At 40.8% G+C, this 17,945-nt stretch overlaps 2 protein-coding genes across 2 annotated transcripts in view; one reads left to right on the plus strand and one right to left on the minus strand.

Moving 5' to 3' along the window:
* The window catches only part of mpped1 (metallophosphoesterase domain containing 1), a 60,311-nt gene extending 55,049 nt beyond the window's left edge, over positions 1–5,262 (plus strand). Inside the window, exon 7 of the mRNA XM_029462397.1 lies at positions 2,636–5,262. Coding sequence (XP_029318257.1) covers positions 2,636–2,754 — 119 coding nt within the window. The 3' untranslated portion in view covers positions 2,755–5,262. The remainder of the gene's footprint in view (positions 1–2,635) is intronic.
* A 2,852-nt stretch (positions 5,263–8,114) lies between these two features.
* LOC115028434 (EF-hand calcium-binding domain-containing protein 6-like) overlaps positions 8,115–17,945 on the minus strand; it is a 46,952-nt gene continuing 37,121 nt past the window's right edge. The window contains 15 exon segments of the mRNA XM_029462224.1: positions 8,115–8,301; positions 8,816–8,965; positions 10,575–10,762; positions 10,845–10,854; positions 10,856–11,029; positions 12,576–12,785; positions 13,170–13,417; positions 13,992–14,208; positions 14,289–14,499; positions 14,735–14,890; positions 15,811–15,981; positions 16,057–16,175; positions 16,266–16,329; positions 16,417–16,640; positions 17,770–17,897. Of these exon segments, the coding sequence (XP_029318084.1) occupies positions 8,179–8,301; positions 8,816–8,965; positions 10,575–10,762; positions 10,845–10,854; positions 10,856–11,029; positions 12,576–12,785; positions 13,170–13,417; positions 13,992–14,208; positions 14,289–14,499; positions 14,735–14,890; positions 15,811–15,981; positions 16,057–16,175; positions 16,266–16,329; positions 16,417–16,640; positions 17,770–17,897 (2,393 nt within the window). The 3' untranslated portion in view covers positions 8,115–8,178.

Genomic DNA, 17,945 nt, shown 5'->3' on the forward strand with positions numbered 1-17,945 from the left:
TTCCCTCCCTTCACAATATTCTACGTCAACATTATTTCAGCACCCCCTGTCAATGGACAGCGACACAGTGATGCATTGCCCTCCAAATCAGTGAACAGAATATGAAACTCATCAATATAAGACAATTTATCAGCCAAGTAGGCCAGTGTGCACAGCAGCAACATGAGAACATCAGTCTGTTCAGTAAGAAAAAACACAACATCACAAGCCAACTGCCATTTTACATCATTTTGAAAAATTATTATTACTATAAATAACGCCCAAGAAGCATAAAGACAAAACTTGCTATAATTGAATAATTACTTAGTCTTAGTGTGAACATTTAGTTATTCTGGCAATGTTTGGCCATGAATCAAAAGAGCCGATTCAGAAAACGTTGAAATAATGTTTCATAAATATGTTTTATTTACTGATAAAAGAAACAAAAGAAAACTTATGACCCACAGTTCACTATTTTACAAAAAAGGAGCTTGTTAATAATAATAATAATAATAATAATAATAATAATAATAATAATAACAGTAATAATAATAACAGTAATAATAATAATAATAATAACAGTAATAATAACAGTAATAATAATAATAATAATAATAGCAGTAATAATAATAACAGTAATAATAATAACAGTAATAATAATAACAGTAATAATAATAATAATTATAATAACAGTAATAATAATAACAGTAATAATAATAATATAATAATAAGTAATAATAATAACAGTAATAATAATAATAATAATAATAACAGTAATAATAATAATAATAATAATAAAATAGCCTATAGCTAATATAGCCACATTGTACAAACAAATGACACTCAATGCTGTGAGTGCACGGTAATAACTGAAGGGAGCATTTTAACATTTTGATCAGTATTCAGTTACATCCTCACATAAACACGTTTGTCATCGTTTTAGTCAGGGATGTACTCTAAGCTATTACCCCCCCCCCCCCCTTTTTAGTGACAGATACAGTTTACACATTTTAAGGCTCACATAAATCCTAATGACTTGAATTCATCGGATGCAATATCATATTTAGCATCGCACTGAAGAAGAAAGGGCCTCTACATTATCACATCCTGCAGGCGGCAGATAGTTTACACACATTTCCACCTACCGCTACATCACTTTCTACATTTTTCTCACATATCTTAACACCTAAACATTTACATTATTACATTACGTGTCTATGAAAGCTGTGAATCCTGATCTTAGTGTTATCTTTTACTTTAAACTGAATATTTTTGAGTTCATTAAATTGACTGAGAACATTCAGTTCCAGCCATGTAACCAATAGTTTTTTTTCTCGAAGAGCAATGAGAATGAAGTGTGTATTAGAGAATAGCTGAGCTGCCACATCCCTATCAGCATTTCATCCAGGCCAGTGAGGGCAGAAGGGCCGTCTCCCCGGAATGGGGATTGCTTTTTCGGGGTTATCAGGTCAGCCCTGAGCTCCTGGAGCAGCGGTCCCCGATCAGAGAGAACCAGATTAGAAACTAGATCACATTTTATAACAAGAGAAATAGGCTAAAAGCAGCTCCCTTCGTTAATGTGAGGACTCCGAGAGAAATTCAGAAGTCAGAAATGATCTGCAGTGTGTTTTGTATTCATGTATTCCAAATCGGAAAGGACCAGCACGGACATCTGTTCGGTTCCAAGAGATGGTGAAAGTGACACCTACACTTAAAAAAAAAATCACTGATAGTGCAAAGCTGAATTGTAGTACTTTCTGAGCGATGGTAGTTAACTTATGCTTGACAAAATGGTAACACTTTTACATCTGCCATTTGGAAGGAACGTTGATCCAAAGTGCCTTTGAAGCAGAGATTTTTTAGCTGTAATGCTGTTAGTGTCACACTCTCATGCATACATTTGCTCAAACTGGATTCTCGCCATTTTGGAAATGATGTGCTGTGATACTTAGCGCTGATAGCTCTAGTGTTTCTCGTTTGCACGTCCAAGAGATTACCTCTATGTTTGTGTAGTTATTACGATCCCCATCAGATGCGTCACAGTTGCTATCGGTCCTTTACTTTAGTTCACCTTTTTACTTTCATTTAATCAAGTATTAATGTTGCATATCTTTTTTGAGGAGGCAACATTTTAGTAGTAAGCAGTAAGTTAAGATACTGTAGTAAGGGAACCTTCAGACAAAATTATTTTGTCAAATTACTGTGCAGAGAAGGATCATTTTCTCAGCAGTTAGTAGTTAGTTACTAAAACAGTATAATGTAGTTTTTATATATATATATAACATGTACATATAAAGACTTTGGTTGGTTATTATGTAATGCATGTACTATTACATTTTCATTTTACTGTAATATGTTATTACATATGTTATTACATATTACAGTAGAATAGCTCATGCATTACACAACCAACCAAAATGGATTTATGTATTACACATTCACTTCAAGCTGTTTATTACATAATGCAGTTAATACATAATGTGTTGTTGCACGTCTCCCAAGATTAAAAAGTAATTTCCATTAACCCAAAGTAAAAGTTAATCCAGTCAGAATAAGACAAGTGTGTTGGAGGTATACAGAGATGCTCCCTGTTGTGTGATTTGGAAACACGGCTTCTTTCATGATGCAGAAGTTCACCTGTTCCACTGCTCCCCAGGTTACGGCATGATGACTGACGGCACCACGACGTTCGTCAACGCCTCAGCCTGCACCGTCAACTTCCTGCCCATGAACGCGCCCATCGTCTTTGACCTTCCAAACCCCAGGACCACATGACTAGAGGAAGCTCTCCCCAAAACACCCGCCGCCAGTCTGGAGAAAGGAGCCAGGAGAGGTAGGTGAGGTCGTTGGGGCAGGGCGGAGCAGAGTCTGTAAATATGAGGCAGTATGTGTGAAACACGACACACACGGTACATGCCTGGAGATGGAGCAGACTAAGTGAGGGGTGTTCCCTCACGCTATTAATGTTATTTTATGTGCCATCGTTTCTTCATCTCCACACTGAGTCTAAGAGCAGACAAACGGACGAGCGGAGAGACTCTTTTATATGCGGACAAATGGACATTTCTCTGTCCTCTTTTACTGCACTGACAATCTGAAACGGCTCTCACAGAGACGAGAGGCATTTGGACTTAAAGTGAAACAACCCAGCACCTCGTCTACATGAGAGTTCTGGTTAAGCTACGACTCAACAGCAGCAACGGAACATTTGCCCGGGGGATTCTCCCTTCCCACTTTAAACATTAACTCCCCCCCCACCCCCCCCTTATCTTCCTCCTGTTTCACTCCCCTCCTCGGGCCCGGAGCATGATGGAGTGTGGTTTTTTTTGCCAGTGTGTGTGTGAGTGTATGTGCGATCAAAGCCAGTGTGTAAGGGCAGCAAGAGGTCTCTGCCAAGGGCTGTTTGAGTGTCGGGGTGTCAAACATGTTGACACCGCTCCCCTGGGCCTCATTACAGCCCTCATAAGCCTCTTATCCAGCCGAGAGGAGGACACAGAGGAAACCACACGCAGCACTTCCCTTTTTCCCCCCCTTTTTTCCCTCTATGTAGCTGCCCTTTCACCCTTTTCCCCTCTTTTTTTCCTTCCCGTCTATCCTTCTTGCTGTCGACTAGCACAGCCTTTTTTTTTAGCGGCGTCTAAGAAGGCGGGCTTTTTGGATTTCGAAAAGACAACACATACGACGTAAAGGTTACGTGCTATATGCTAACGCTACTTCCGGACAGTCATTCTGAGCCGTGGTGGTTGTTTCAAGGACCCTCCCTCGTGCAGGGAGAGATAAAACTTTGTATCCTTTTTCAGGAGGAGTAACGCTGTAACTACATGTACTGTAACTGGTCTATGTAAATGTTCTTTGTCAACGTAAAGAAGAAAGAAACTTGAAGTTGTTGCTATGCTTTAAAAATAACTTGTTAATATTTGTGATTGTTACATTTCCTTTGGTCTAATTCTTAGTAATGTAAATGCTTATTATAGTATTTTCTTCTGTGTAAAGCTGCTCGGCCCCATTTGGTGATTATTAACTCTTTCATGTCTCTTAGCAGTTTGTCTGTGTTTTTAAAAAAAGAAGCTTTTCTTTTTTCGTTTTCCTCCTTTGCTCTATTTTCTGATTAAGGCCGTTCTCAGAAAGAATCTGAATGTGCTTAGCATATCAAGACCATGTGACACCTTGATCTTTTTTGCTCTCTGACATTATGTATGAACGTTCCCCGGGGCTGCAGTTTACTCCCGCAGTCACTCTCGCTCCCTCATCACATCAGCATTCATTGTGCCAGCTGATGTTTTAATGTTTCCAAACAGACAAAAGAGGAAAGAGCAGCAAAATTGCTCAGCAAGAAACCAATGTGCGGGGGTAATGGTGGGAGGTGCGTGCACTTGTTCGAGCATAAACATTGTCTGTACGTGTTATGCTAATGTTATGTGGAGCAGTTTGAGTTTTAGGCCTTGAAATTGAGGACATTTTGGCAGATGCTCCGTCCTTTAAGAGGCAGGTTTAGGATTTGGTTTGGAAATAAGATTAGGGATTTAAGGTATGGGGTGTAGAGAGTATGGGCACTGCGGATTAATAAAACAAGGACATATTCACCAATTTGGCAACACATTCATCCGCTGCTTAATTTGGAAGTCCTAGAACTGGGAGAAGATGCTGGTCTGACAAGTCAGTTGAGGATCTGATAACATATACAGTGTAGTTTGAAATGTAAAATACTTTTGGATGAGGAAAATAGTCCACAAAGAAGTTGTATTTTTGATTAAACTCAGAATCATGGCAGTCAAATAATAGCCATTAGTGGCTAGCACAAGCAAATCAAGGCTGCTATTATTAGGCTAGCAAGAAACTGTCATGTCATACTCGGCTTTGCTGCATTGAGTTTTTCTTATAAAACATAAACTTATTTCTGATAGTGTTACTATTTTTTCTATTGCTGTTAAGTTAAGGTTCCTGCAGATGTCTCACATTAAAAGCCTGCTGGGAAGTGTCGCGGGTGTTTTATGGTATATTAAAGTTTCTGGTTTGAATGAATCCGCCTATTAAAAAGAGTTATCAGTGTTCATCCGCCTTATAGAAGTGGGCTTTATCATCTATTCACACAGTTGATCAGCAGAAGAAGAAACACAGGACTCACAGGAGTCCGGTGTCCCGTGTGAAACCAACCTAACCAAGTACTTTTGTTTCATTCAGTTTGAGGCGTCTGACGTATTAGAATATGTTAGCGATCACCACTGATAACGCTTATTTAATAGGCTGATAACGTTCAAAATGCAGCAGGTAAGAACTATCCCACCTTAATTGTTCATACGAAACAAACAGTTGCCGCATTTTCTCAGTAGTTGGTGTTGTGGATCAGAAGAACAAGTAATGGTTCTTTGTGGAAGGCTGGTACAATATACGATTAGGACCCAAGGTTTTACGCATGTTCAGATCAGGGTTAGCAGCGATACTTTGAATGTAGCCAGTGGATGGTGTACAAACACAGCATAGGGTGTGTGTGTGTGTGTGTGTGTGTGTGTATCTGGCTGAGTGCAAAAAGGAGAGGGAGTGCTCAGCCTCATCATTTAAAAACACAGACTTAATAAATGTCTGCGAAGGAAAATGTTCCAAAAAAGGAATAAAGGGAACTATTGAAAACCAAAAGATGGGAGGAACTTTCATCTCTCGGTTTCATGAAAAGCTGTCTGTTTGGTCCGACTCTCCACTTCCAGTCCTCATTTAGATGTCTCACTTTGATGCTCTTCTGCTTCAGTAGCTGTGTTATGTGTTTCCTGTTTTTTCCAAGAAAAAAAAAAAAATGCTGTACTATTTCTTGATTTCTTTCTTGAGGCATGCTTAAAGGAGTTAATGACTTCTGCTACTCAGACAATCTGCATATGAAGAGTTTTGTTCCAAAATGAGATATATCTGTTTGAAAAAAAGGGACGCCTACACGGGCACAATGATTGACAGCTAAAACTTGAAAGCAGTTTGTGGTGGTACTTTTTTTAAAGCATCATTAGTACCTTGTGTCCTTGGTAACATGTTTACTGGCTGGATCCTCTGAATTTTAACAATACTGGATAGTTATGACCTTCAGGTCTTTTCTTCTAAAAGGATGTATAGCATTTGGGAATAAAAGTGTTCATATGGTATTGTATTTTGCCATCGTTGTTGGGGACATTTTTTTAAACTGTAAACAAGAAAATGAAGACCCAACAACTGGAAACTGTTATTGTGTTGCTCCTGGAGACAACTCTAAAAATGTAAAGTACCTCTCTTTCTTAACACCATAAGGATTCTGCTGGTTCTGAGAGATTATTCACTGATTGAATAAAACCTTATCTGTGACCGGTGGATCATGTTTTCTTACTTCCATCCTCGCTCTTCCGTTTTGTCTCTCCTCTCTTTTATTTTTTGTTCTAAAAGAGAGAAATTAGAGGTGGCGAGGAAACTTTTCCCCTTTTTCTTCCCTTTTGTTCCAATCAAAAGGTATCTGTGTCTCCTATCAATTATAGAGCCCAGAGCAGCGAGTTAATTTCCAGAAGCTAAACCCTCGCTGCTCCGTCTCTGTCTCCCATTTTGTTCCGCAGGTCTTCCACACCTCTGCACATTCTAATGAGAACCCTCGTTCAAATAATTACATTAGTAATCCCAGGGGAGACCGGGTAATTTATTCGCGGATGGCTTTTTACTTTGCCATTAATACAACTAGCTTTCATATACTCTTGTCTTCCTCCAGCTCCCTCCCTCCCTCTTTTTTCTCACTCTGCCTCTCCAACCACAATGCTGAGCTCTTTTTCTCAGTTCTGATCATCCCTTTTCCATTTCCATCTGCTCGTCCCGCTCTTAGCTTCCTCAGATAATGACTCCCCGCTCTCTACATTTTTTCTCTCCTCCCTGAGAGCTACTGTATATCTTGCTGCGGTAGCGTTTCCTTTGAATGAATGACAGACATTCCCCTATCTTCTTGTGATCTATCTCACTTCAGACTTCCGCTCTGAACAAAAGATGCACCCGGTCCGGTCGTCTGCATCATTACAAAAGCACTTTATTTGATTGGCTTTGGAACACAAATCAGTGTCAAATAGTCAGGCAGGAGACAGACGGCGGAGAACTCTCAAATCATTTATCAATCTATCCTTGTTCAGCTTTGTTTTTTCAGGTTTTTCAGTCACTTCTTTCAATTCTGAAGTCTTGCTGTCAGGGCCAGAAGGGCACAAGGCACGAGGCACTGTCCTCTCTAGTTAAACGCTGCAGGTCTGAATCACTCAATTGATCAATCAGTTCAAAAGGTGGGACATGGGGACACAATCATCCTACAGATAGCTACATAAAATCATCTGAATAATAAGGAAAATGTCAACAAGCTTAGCTCTTGATGCAAGCGTACAGGTTGTCGTAAGATGACTTGCAGAGAAAACAACTCATAATTCTACATATTTCTTTAAGCAATGTGAAACCTTCACCTGGTCTTAGCAACCACTACTGCAGCTTCCCTGTTGACTGAAAATGACTTCGCTCGGGGACTGCCCATTGTTCCGAAGACTTATTATTACAAAATCCCAATAGCCCGAAAAACGTCCCATTGGACCGAAAGCCCATTATCCGTCAGCTCGTTATTCCCAAAGCAAACGGAAAACGTTCCGAAGGTATATTGCAATGAAAACACACACTCTCCCTGCAACACACAGAAGCACATGGCTAATTATTGTGCAGAAAGATGTCCAATGGGACATATTTCTGACTATTAGGGTTTGGGAATTATGGGCCGTCGGAACAATGGCATGACACCGATTAGTTAAGGTGATTAGTTACCCCTCTGCACGAGGAATCAGCTCACATAAACACAATGTCAGGCTAAATGAATGAAGCAAAATGGCAATTTGGTCTCTTTTACGCCTCTATTGACATCTGGAATACACTTGTACATTACTGAAGCAATGACAAGTCAATCTGGAGGTCAGCAGAGATGTCACCTCGCTACTTCAACACTGGCATTGGGCGTAAATTTGAGGTGCCAAATTTCCAGCATTGACGTAATTCCTAAGGACATTGGGTTGTTTTTAAGTATTGAATATTTAATGTTATGGAGGGATATGTTTATTGAAGATAACATTAAAATGCAGAAGCCACAAACACAAAACCTGGGGCCCCTGAGCGTCTGGGCCCTCGGGGCAGTTGGTAACTCAGCCACGCTCGCTGAAGGAATGAATCGCTGAATGAAGGTCAGTGAAGAAAGGCCCAGAGGAAGTTGTTGTAGCAGATCCTCCCTGTGGTGTTGGCATCCAAATAGGAGCAGAGGTGGAATAACTCTTCCTCCGACAGTTTGACACTGAAATGGCGCAGCACCTGCAGGGCAACAACAGCCGAAGTTGGAGTGTGTACATGTGCACATTTGTATATGTCCAAGTGTATTAAGTTGGGGTTTAGGATATGTCATCCCTAACCAGGTTGCTAATTGTTTCTATCGATTAGCTCAGGGAGCGTTGTCGCCACTAAATTGTACAGCAGGTAAATGGCAGGGACAATAAAACAGGAGTGTCAGCTGCTGTTCTCCTGGGCCAAAATGTCAGCATGGTCTTGTTTCAACCTTCAGCGTAATTGAACAATTAAAATTACTGATTGACTGTCAAGTGAACAGGTGTGTGTGTGGTTTTACAAGCTTGCAAGCTTGAGCTTCATGGATTTCCAGTCACTCTCCATCGCTCTCCTTGAGACATTTTGATAGAAGAGACACAAGTGGAGCTCAAACGATCGCATCAATAATTCATAAAGAACCTGTTTATCTCCGAGTGTTTGACATTGCTCGGATGCGGCAGAGCAGGTGGAGCTTCGCAGGGTGGAGTGCTGTTGCTGATCTCACCTTCCTGAAGTCCTGCACTGAGACACTTCCTGTGCGGGTGCGGTCACACGTCAGGAAGCAGCGTCTGATGGAGTTCCAGGAGAAGTGAACCACGCCGTGGATCCTCAGCATGACCTCCACGCAGTCTTTGCTCAGAACACCCTGGCTCATCTGGACCGGAGGAGACCAAGAAGGATCCAAGCAGACCACAGAGTACAAGGCCCCAACAGAAGGACATGAACAATGAGAAAGAAAACAACAAATAAAAAGGTGAGAGCACCCACATTATCGGTAATATTACACTTCTTCACAAGCTGAGAACAAAGTGTTTTTTGTTCTGTGGTCAGATAAAAAGGTTTTGTCTGTAAACGTGTGTACAGACACATTATCGAATCAGATAAGATGCAGGGGGTCTCTGCAATTTTCCACAGATGGTGGGTTCGGTCGAGACAATGCAGGTCTTTGTGATTTGTGAAGTTGGTTTGGAAGGTTGCAGTTTATGGGTTGCCAGATTAGGCCCTCACCCACACGCTCCATTGAAGCTTGGGGCTCGGCTTAGTTGCTCAGCAGGAGTCTTTTTATAACGTGCCCACCCGTGTGTCATTGTTCAAAGCTTCATATACACCTCTCCGTGCCAGGAAAGCACTGAAACTCACCAAACTTGCCCAATTTGATTGTCATATGAGGCTATATTTGAGAGCCTGAGGGTGGGAGGTCCCCGCTGAGTTTACACAATCTGGCAACCCATCGCCCATCGCCACCTCCTCGCATTCCAGAGCCACCCCCCCCCCCCATTTTACTGTAATCCAATTTAAATTTGCAGCCAATAAAACTACAATATATCAGACGTAAAACGGAGGAAAGGAGAGGGACTGCAGAGTTAATTTGAAAAGTGCTAATGTGCTGCTCAGCATGCGTATGTGTAGCTGAAAGTACGAACCCTGTGTCCCAATTTCACATTAACTCCAACTGTGATGACTGGATGAGGAGAATAGTAGATTTTCAAATGCTAACATGCATACTGAAGCCATTTGCTTTCTCAGTACTGCACCATGTAAACAAGTGAAGGAGAAACAAATGAATAATAATCAGCCTATATTAAGGTTTTATACATCGTTTACTAATGGCTTATAATGGTTAATTAATAGTTTGCTAATAATTTATTCATCAGTTATGAGCCATTGTGACAGGTTGTGGAACATCTTTCTATGACTATGACTCGCATGCAGTTATGAAAGAGTATTACGGCCAGGCATAAGGGGGGGAAAGGAAGATATGTAATATTTTAAATTATTTATTTATTTTGCATTTCAAGAATAAAGATGAAAGTTTGACGTTTATTCTTAACATTTCAACTTTATATTTCACAAATACTAAGAGTTTGAAACACGATTATCAACATTTCAACTTCATTCTCAACATTTAAATGCATTAAAATGCAAAAATGTTTTTTTTAAATATCTCCCTTCTCTTATTTGTTTCCTTATACCTGGCCCTAATACGACTTCCTAGCAGTTATTAATGTTAGCAAGCCATTAGTAAAGGGCAATACACATCAAGTCGGCTGTTATATATGTGAATATTCCATTAAATAAGAGTAATTTAAATGAAGTCTGCGATTGTAAATTATATTTTCGATCCAGATGCTTTGCAACCCTTTCGCTAAAAATCAAAGGTCAGCGGGGCCAACGGAGGGTCATCAGACTTAGATGGGTTCTGGGCACAGTTATCGTTATTTCAAGCAGACATAGAATTTCAGAATAACAAATGTTTTTTGTACCGATGCAATAGGAAGAGGGAGTTTACATCGCTCAAATGCTGTCTTGGCCACTGCTGGTTTGAGATTCAGGAGGAAGTGACGAAGGAAGTTGTGATATGAAACACAGCCATTATTGATGATGTCAAACTTGACAGCCAGAAACTCAAACTGCTCCCGAGTCATATTGATGTCGAGGGATTGTAGGATCTCTGCAACACACAGTCAGTCGTTAGCATAGAGCAGGTAAAAGGAAGAGCTCAGTGTCATTTATGATGGTGGTTTCCTGCTCACCCAGGAAGGAAGGTAATGCTGATGTGTCCTTCTCGCTGAGGATCTTCCTTGACACAGTTCCTCTGGATCTCCTTCCAGCAGCGCTGCACCGCCACACGCAGCCTCGTCCCCGTACTGCCCAGCGGGCTTCCTGTTCCAGGCCTCCCCACTGAGGAGGGACGCCTGGAGCTGCACTGGGAGGCAGACTGGGAGAGGAATGAAGGGAGGTTAGGCATAACTTCACTGAAGAAAGTTGTCATCTTTTGTTATTTAAGAGTAGTTTGCAGCTAACGGCTTGTCTACACAGGAGGCGTTCAAACGATTTATTAATTAATTCCACTTGCATCCAACACAGTTTTACGCGTCATTTGGAAAGAAGGCTAAATGAGTTAGACCATTGCACTTCTGTAGTTACACCAAATTTGAGAACATAGTTGACACCAGATGACTTTTTGGAATCACCTGCAAAGATAAAAACTATGGTTTGAAATCAGGACAGGAGGCGTCTGCAACGTAATTTCAAGTTGGATGTACAGCGAACGACATTTCTATAAACACCAACACCAAAAGGTGTCAATAAAGAACCACGCGCATGTTCTTTATCAACACCTTTTGTCCAGTAAAGTGTATAAAGTTTGCTCCGTTTTTTGGCGTGAGTTTTGCATGCACGCAAAGCAATACGAGATGGTAATCTTGCCTCCCTTTGTATATATATATAAAGCACAATTTCACCTCATGTTATTTGCGTGATTTGACAGATGGAGTGTTTTTGCAGTCTGTGTTTATTCGCCCCAAACTGCTAATGTACTGACTGTACAGACGGTTGTCTGCGTGAGTGGTCGGATTTTTTTTTTTAATGCATTTTTGCTATAGCATTATATTTGTGACTCAGTTCTGAGCATGCAGTGAGACATTTTGAGCCTGGAAAAAACATTTATTATATTTGAAGGAAAATTAATTTGAGCTACCAAAAATCTATTCTCTGCTGAATACATTTACTTCTGTTTTTCCTATTATGCACATAAGTGCACAATAATAACCTCGATCTTTCAGTTTCAGTTTCATATTCCAACACTACATTTCTTGCTCTGTGTGCTTTTAGCTGGTTGAAATTGTGGCACACTGTAACACCCAAGCACACTTGAAGAGTAGGAGAGATTGTGATTAAGTGTCCAAGGGTTTGTAAGTGCACAGAACAGGACTTTGACAGGGAAATAACTCAAACTGAACGAGGATTATTATTGTGCAGTCTTCTGGATATTAGCAAACACATATATATTTCTTAAGCAAAGAATAGTTTGCTCAAATTAAATAATTCCTTTTTTAAATAATAATTTCTGTATATTTCTCTCTATTTATGCTTGTAACAAATCTATCACTGTCCGTTTGCAAACTCAGAATTTAATTCTGGAGTTTCCAGACATCTCATAGTAACATACTGAGCTTGTCTGGCTTTGCAAAGCAGCTGGTATGTTCATGCATCAGATCATACAGCAGCATTCAGCGAAAAAAAAGAAACATATTACAACAATATTGTGCAGCTCAACTCGGGCTAACATAATTCACAACTGAGCTTAAGGAATTGTATTTGTTATTATTTAACAAAAGCAATGATAATTCAAAGTAATATATATATATATATATATATATATATATATATATATATATATATATATATATATATATATATATATATATATAGTAAAGTAAAGTTGGACAGATGACAAAGTTCAACCCTGTCCTTTGCTGTACCTTCATGCATTGGAGAATAGCACCTGCAGGTTCTGGGCAACAAGATGTTGTTGCTGAGGCTGTTTCTCTGTAGAGCGACGGGACATTGATGGTGGGACCCCCTGCTTCTGTGTGCGGGGTTCTTCCCAGCGCAACAAAATGCTTCAGAAACTCTCTGTACTGCAGCTTCTTCTGCTCATTCACAGGCATCTGACTGCACACACACTCAAACTGAGAAGCAAAAAGAAACACACACATAATAATCATCTGCACTGGGGGGACTAGTACCCCAAAGAGAGTTACACACTGCACAGTAAATTAGCTTTACAGATGAATAACTTTCTCACGCAGTCAGTAATTATCAACAAAGATAAATTAGACTTTGATTAGAATAATTAAAGAAAACATATCAGACTAAAAAAAGAGTGGAGCTGGCAAATGTACTGAAATTCAGACTCATCTCCTCATTTGTAACCATGGACCGATGCCATGTGTGGTTTCGACTTGAAAGCACGGGCAGAGTTGTTGGAAATGTGCTTCTTATCTTAAATGTCTCCTCTTTGAATTCTCTAAAATTGAATTCATTGGAATATAAAACACCTTTTCAGGCTTTACCTGATCATTTGTAAGTGTCAGGCCGTGGTGATCACAAAGCTGTCGAAATTGCTCTTTAGAGATTGTTGTGCTGCTGGAGGGGTCCAGATCCATCAGCTTTTTAGTGATTTCATACAAGTGACCTGAGACTTCCTGGATCTGGTGATGCTGCTGCAGATGGGTAGATTTGTGTGCGTGTCAAAAAGTCATTACATTACATTTTAAACCTCTGGGACGATAGTTTAACAATTCCCATCTGGCAACGCTGACTTTCATTAGCACACTTCAATGTAGTACACTATGTACTTACTTGCGTAGTGCGTGCATTTCGTCAGGGTAGTGTTGCTGTAGACTAGCTAGCTAACCCAATAAACATACTGATGGCTTCTATGCGACAAGTATAGTGGTACTTAGTAAAAAATAAACCTGGTGTTCACCGAAGCAACCGCCGCTGGTTCCTCCACTTTCGCTACGTAGCCAAGATGGCAACCATTGAGAAGTGTCCAGCATTTCACACTCAACACCATCCAAATACTCATAGTGCACTGCATCTTGCCATGTGTGTCAGTGTGAACGCACTTATGTACTCAAAATAGCTAGTTTAATTGCGGAACAAAATGAGACACAGCATGAGTCTACAACCATGCTAGCAGATTTGTGAGACTGGACTCGGTACTGCGGTTCTTTGAGCTAAATTCTGGCGTTAGCAACATGCTAACATGTTCACAATGACAAAGTGAACACGCAGATGCTAAGCAGGTAATGGAGACTATTTTTCACCATATTAGCATCATCCGAAAGAAAGTGAACAAGCATATATCCCTGAACTATTCCCTTAATTACCTTTAGAAACAGCTTCTCTTACCAGTGGGCTCTGTGATTGAAACTTGTTGAGGAAGTCCTTCCAGTTAACAGTACAGTTCTCACGGTCCAGCTGCAGTTTGGTCAGCATGTATCTGTATTGTTTGTCTGACAGGCGGGCACAAAAGTTCTCTAACACCTGACGAAATTCCAGAGCTTTGACCGTCTCTGTCCCACTCTGGTCAAAGGTCAAGAAAGCCTGGAGGACAGAGAGCCAGAGAAAAGTGATCAGCTGAGGAACTGATGACAAAGAAAAATGAAGCATGTTGTAAGCTTCACCTTATAAAGATGGGGCGCTGAGGCAGTGACTAGCTCTTGCATCCTAACCAGAGCAGCGGCTGGACTTAGGCTGTCCAAAGACTCTATCTGGCGCACAGCATCAGGAGAAGCAGGAGGTCGCTTACACATTTTCTCTGCTTTATGGTCAAACGCAGACAGAAAATCCATGTAAGACAGCCTGTGGCAGTTATCATCCATGGAAACCTCCAGCCTAAAGAAAGAGGTGGGAGGTAGTACAACACAAACAAGTTGCTTTCACACTGAATGATTGCATATAAGTGCGGTTTTATACCACACAAAAACTATTTTGTACAGACAATGCATCCCAGAGGATGGATTTCATAGAGACTCCATAACCTTTCCTCCAGTGCCACCATGAGGTTGACACTTTTTCTAAGATTGTTTTAATGCAAGTCTCTACAGAGAATGTAAAAGATGGAGTTTACCTGCGCAGGTGATTTTCAAGCTGCTCTCTCCGGACAGAGCAGCTGTAGGTTTGTAACAGGCTCAGCAGCTGCTCAACTGTCACTGTGCCATCTCTCCTTGTTTCCAGGTGAGCCAGGGAGTCACTCAACCCCTTATAGTTTTCCTGCAAAATATGTCTATGGACAATACAGCAAGAGCTTGTGACATAAACAGGAAACTTGTGTTTCTATTCATACATAGCTTTACGGAAATATTTATGTTCAGATAGAAATTGTAATAAAAAAATATGTTAAAATAAACATTTGGAAACTCAGAATTCAGAAAAGGCAAGTCAAGCGTTAAACATCTGAAGAAATCTCTCATAAATCGTTGTGTTCACACAGCTAATAAATTGCCATACTATACCTATTGTACAGTTACACTTGAAAAAGAGAGGAATTAAATAAGCCCTGTAGCAAGGCGTTCACAATATCCAAGACAATTGTTTAATAAGGGCTTAATAATAATCACAGCATGTGCAAAATGTTTCTACGACTAGCTTATATATTTGTTTATCCAAACCCCCTGAGGTAAGGAGCTCATTCAGGGGAGTAGCCAGGCTACTATTACAGTATATGTAATATAGGAATGTACTGACGCTCCAGAGCAAAGCACATTCAGAACAGTCTGTAAATATCAATATATAAATGTGTTCTCTGTCGTTCAATTGTAGGTACGGTACTGAACGGCATTGTGAACATGCTGTGATTATTATTAAGCCCTTATTAAACTATTTGATATTGTGAACACCTTGCTACAGGGCTTATTTAATTCCTCACTTGTTCAAGTGTAACTGTATATATAGGGGCGGCTGTGGCCCAGAAGGTAGAGTGGTCGTCGGAGGGTCGGTGGTTCGATCCCTAGCCCCTGCGGTCAGCGTGTCGAAGTGTCTTTGGACTGTGTGAACACAATGATTTATGAGAGAAAAGAAAAGGCCTATTCAGAATCTGCATTAAAGTTTCCAAATGTATATTTTTTTCCTCTATTTTTAGAAGAAGCCAGCTGCCACTGCTGACCAGGACGAACACAGTTCCCGTCTACTCTTCTCTCCGCTTACTCGATACACTCCAGTGACGCAGCATCAGAGGACACTGGTCCGTTGGGGTTCTGCTGGGCAACGGCTTGGTTCAGCTTCTGGCTCCGAGGTCCGAGGTCCACTTCGTGATGAAACCCCAGCTTTTCCAGGAAGTCACAAACTGCCACACCGCCCTGGCACTCGGGGTCATACCTGTTCAAATGAAGTAAATAAATGTGGCTGGCACAGAAAAGAGCACTTCAGCTGCCTCAGCTGGGTATCTCTTACCTCGACCAAAGCTGGTCAAACTCTTCCGTACTCATGGGAAGAGCATAGGTGAAGAGAAGTCCCCTCAAACTCTTCTTATGGATCCAACCTCGGCCATCTGTGTCAAACTGGCACAGCACCTGATGGGAAAGAGAGGTACAGGTACAAATCGTTGGGACTCGTAGAGAAACAGAGACACTGTAGGTGGGCTTTTTGTATGTTTTTCTGACCTTCGACATGACCTGCCACTTGCAGCGGGCTTCAGATGCCAGGAGTTCATGGAGCTGCTGTTGTCTGTCAGGAGAGAGAGAAAAACAAACATAGGAGCACAACAGAGCCAACTCTCAAAATGTCCAAGGGTCAGTAATATATCGGACTTACACACACGTTCTTTGTGCCTCATGTTTGCCATTGTTTTCAACAATATCAACGAATTCTGCGTAGTTGAGGTTGCCCCCGGGATGCAGGCCAATCAGATCCAGCAGCCTCTGGTACTCGGCCTCTCTGCAGAAGAATCCCAGGCTGCTGTACAGCCCTCTGAAATCATGACAGTGGACCACGCCTTTACGCTTCCTGTCCATCAGTCGAAACGCTGTCAGGTTGTCCTGATGGCGAGAGAACAGAGACATTCATTGATTCAGTAGTTGTGTGTGCTTTGGTGATTGTTTTCAATCACACTGGTTCATCCTAAAAAAAAATCCTTTTATACTTAGAGTTTTCACATTCCAAGGAAGTAAAGTTATCTTTACATTCAGTGACGCTCACCAAACTGCATTGTTATTATCGGTTTGTTGTTCAGCTTCAACTTGTTCCCTGTTCTCCTCCTGTCTAGTTAGACATATGTTTTTTTAAGGATGCAGAAAAGGAAGTGATTGGCTCCGTTTCTCTAAGGAGTCACAATTCATTTTAGACTATTTATTATTTTTTGGATTTTGTAAATATTCAATACACTTGGTGAGAGAAGTTCATGTTTGGAGTTTATTGCCTTTCCGCACAGTTCCATGGTCAAATATTTAAGCCCACTCACATTGGCACATACTCTGTTTAATACATTTAATACAGTAATAACTCACTATCTACTCGTCATAATCATGAAGTATTGAGAGAATCCTTTGACAACTAGTCAGTATGATTTACCACTTTACTTTAGGGGGCACCAAAAGGAGAACTAATGATTAATAATGAATAATTATAAGTAATGAATAATTAATGAGGGTTATATTATCTCCCAGACTGTAGTAACTCATTGTTATGTAATGTATGGTGCTCAATTCAGAGTTATTCTGGAACTATTTCTTAACAAATCAATTGTTCCTGATCCTTACTAATTTGTTTTTGAGTACTGTAATGTAAAAGTATTATTAAAATACATGACTAATGCCTGGCATCAGCTTTTGTCTTTTGCCAACACATCCAGTACTTTCATGCATCGCTTCCAGTGAATCCGTCGTGCATGGGTGTGCAATTTGAATCCCACACAGGAAAGTTGAACAGAGAGGTAATTACAGAATACATTGAATAGGTATCACTGACAAAAGGCCAGGCGTGGGGGCACTCTGGTGGCCAAGGGACAGCATCTCTCTTTCCTTCATGTCTCTTTTAAAGACATACAACGCCCAAGAAAATGTTCACTTAATTTAGGGAATATAACTTTAAGGAAAAGCTGCTAATTCACATATTTTAATGACATCCTTTGCTGATTAGCAGCTGGTTTCCTGTGAACATCTTGCTCACCCCATAAATGATCTTGATCCTGGTCTTCATGGCAGCAAGGCACTGCTCAGCACAAGTAAGCGGGGGGTCGACCTCATCCTTATCACCATGACCTTCAGAGCGCTGCTTCCCGTCTCTGGCCGCGGCCTCTGCAGGAACCATGGGGGAAACGGATGTTAAATCCCAAGTTCTAATAT

The sequence above is a fragment of the Cottoperca gobio genome, chromosome 23 (genome assembly GCF_900634415.1).
Source record: "Cottoperca gobio chromosome 23, fCotGob3.1, whole genome shotgun sequence".
NCBI lineage: Eukaryota > Metazoa > Chordata > Actinopteri > Perciformes > Bovichtidae > Cottoperca > Cottoperca gobio.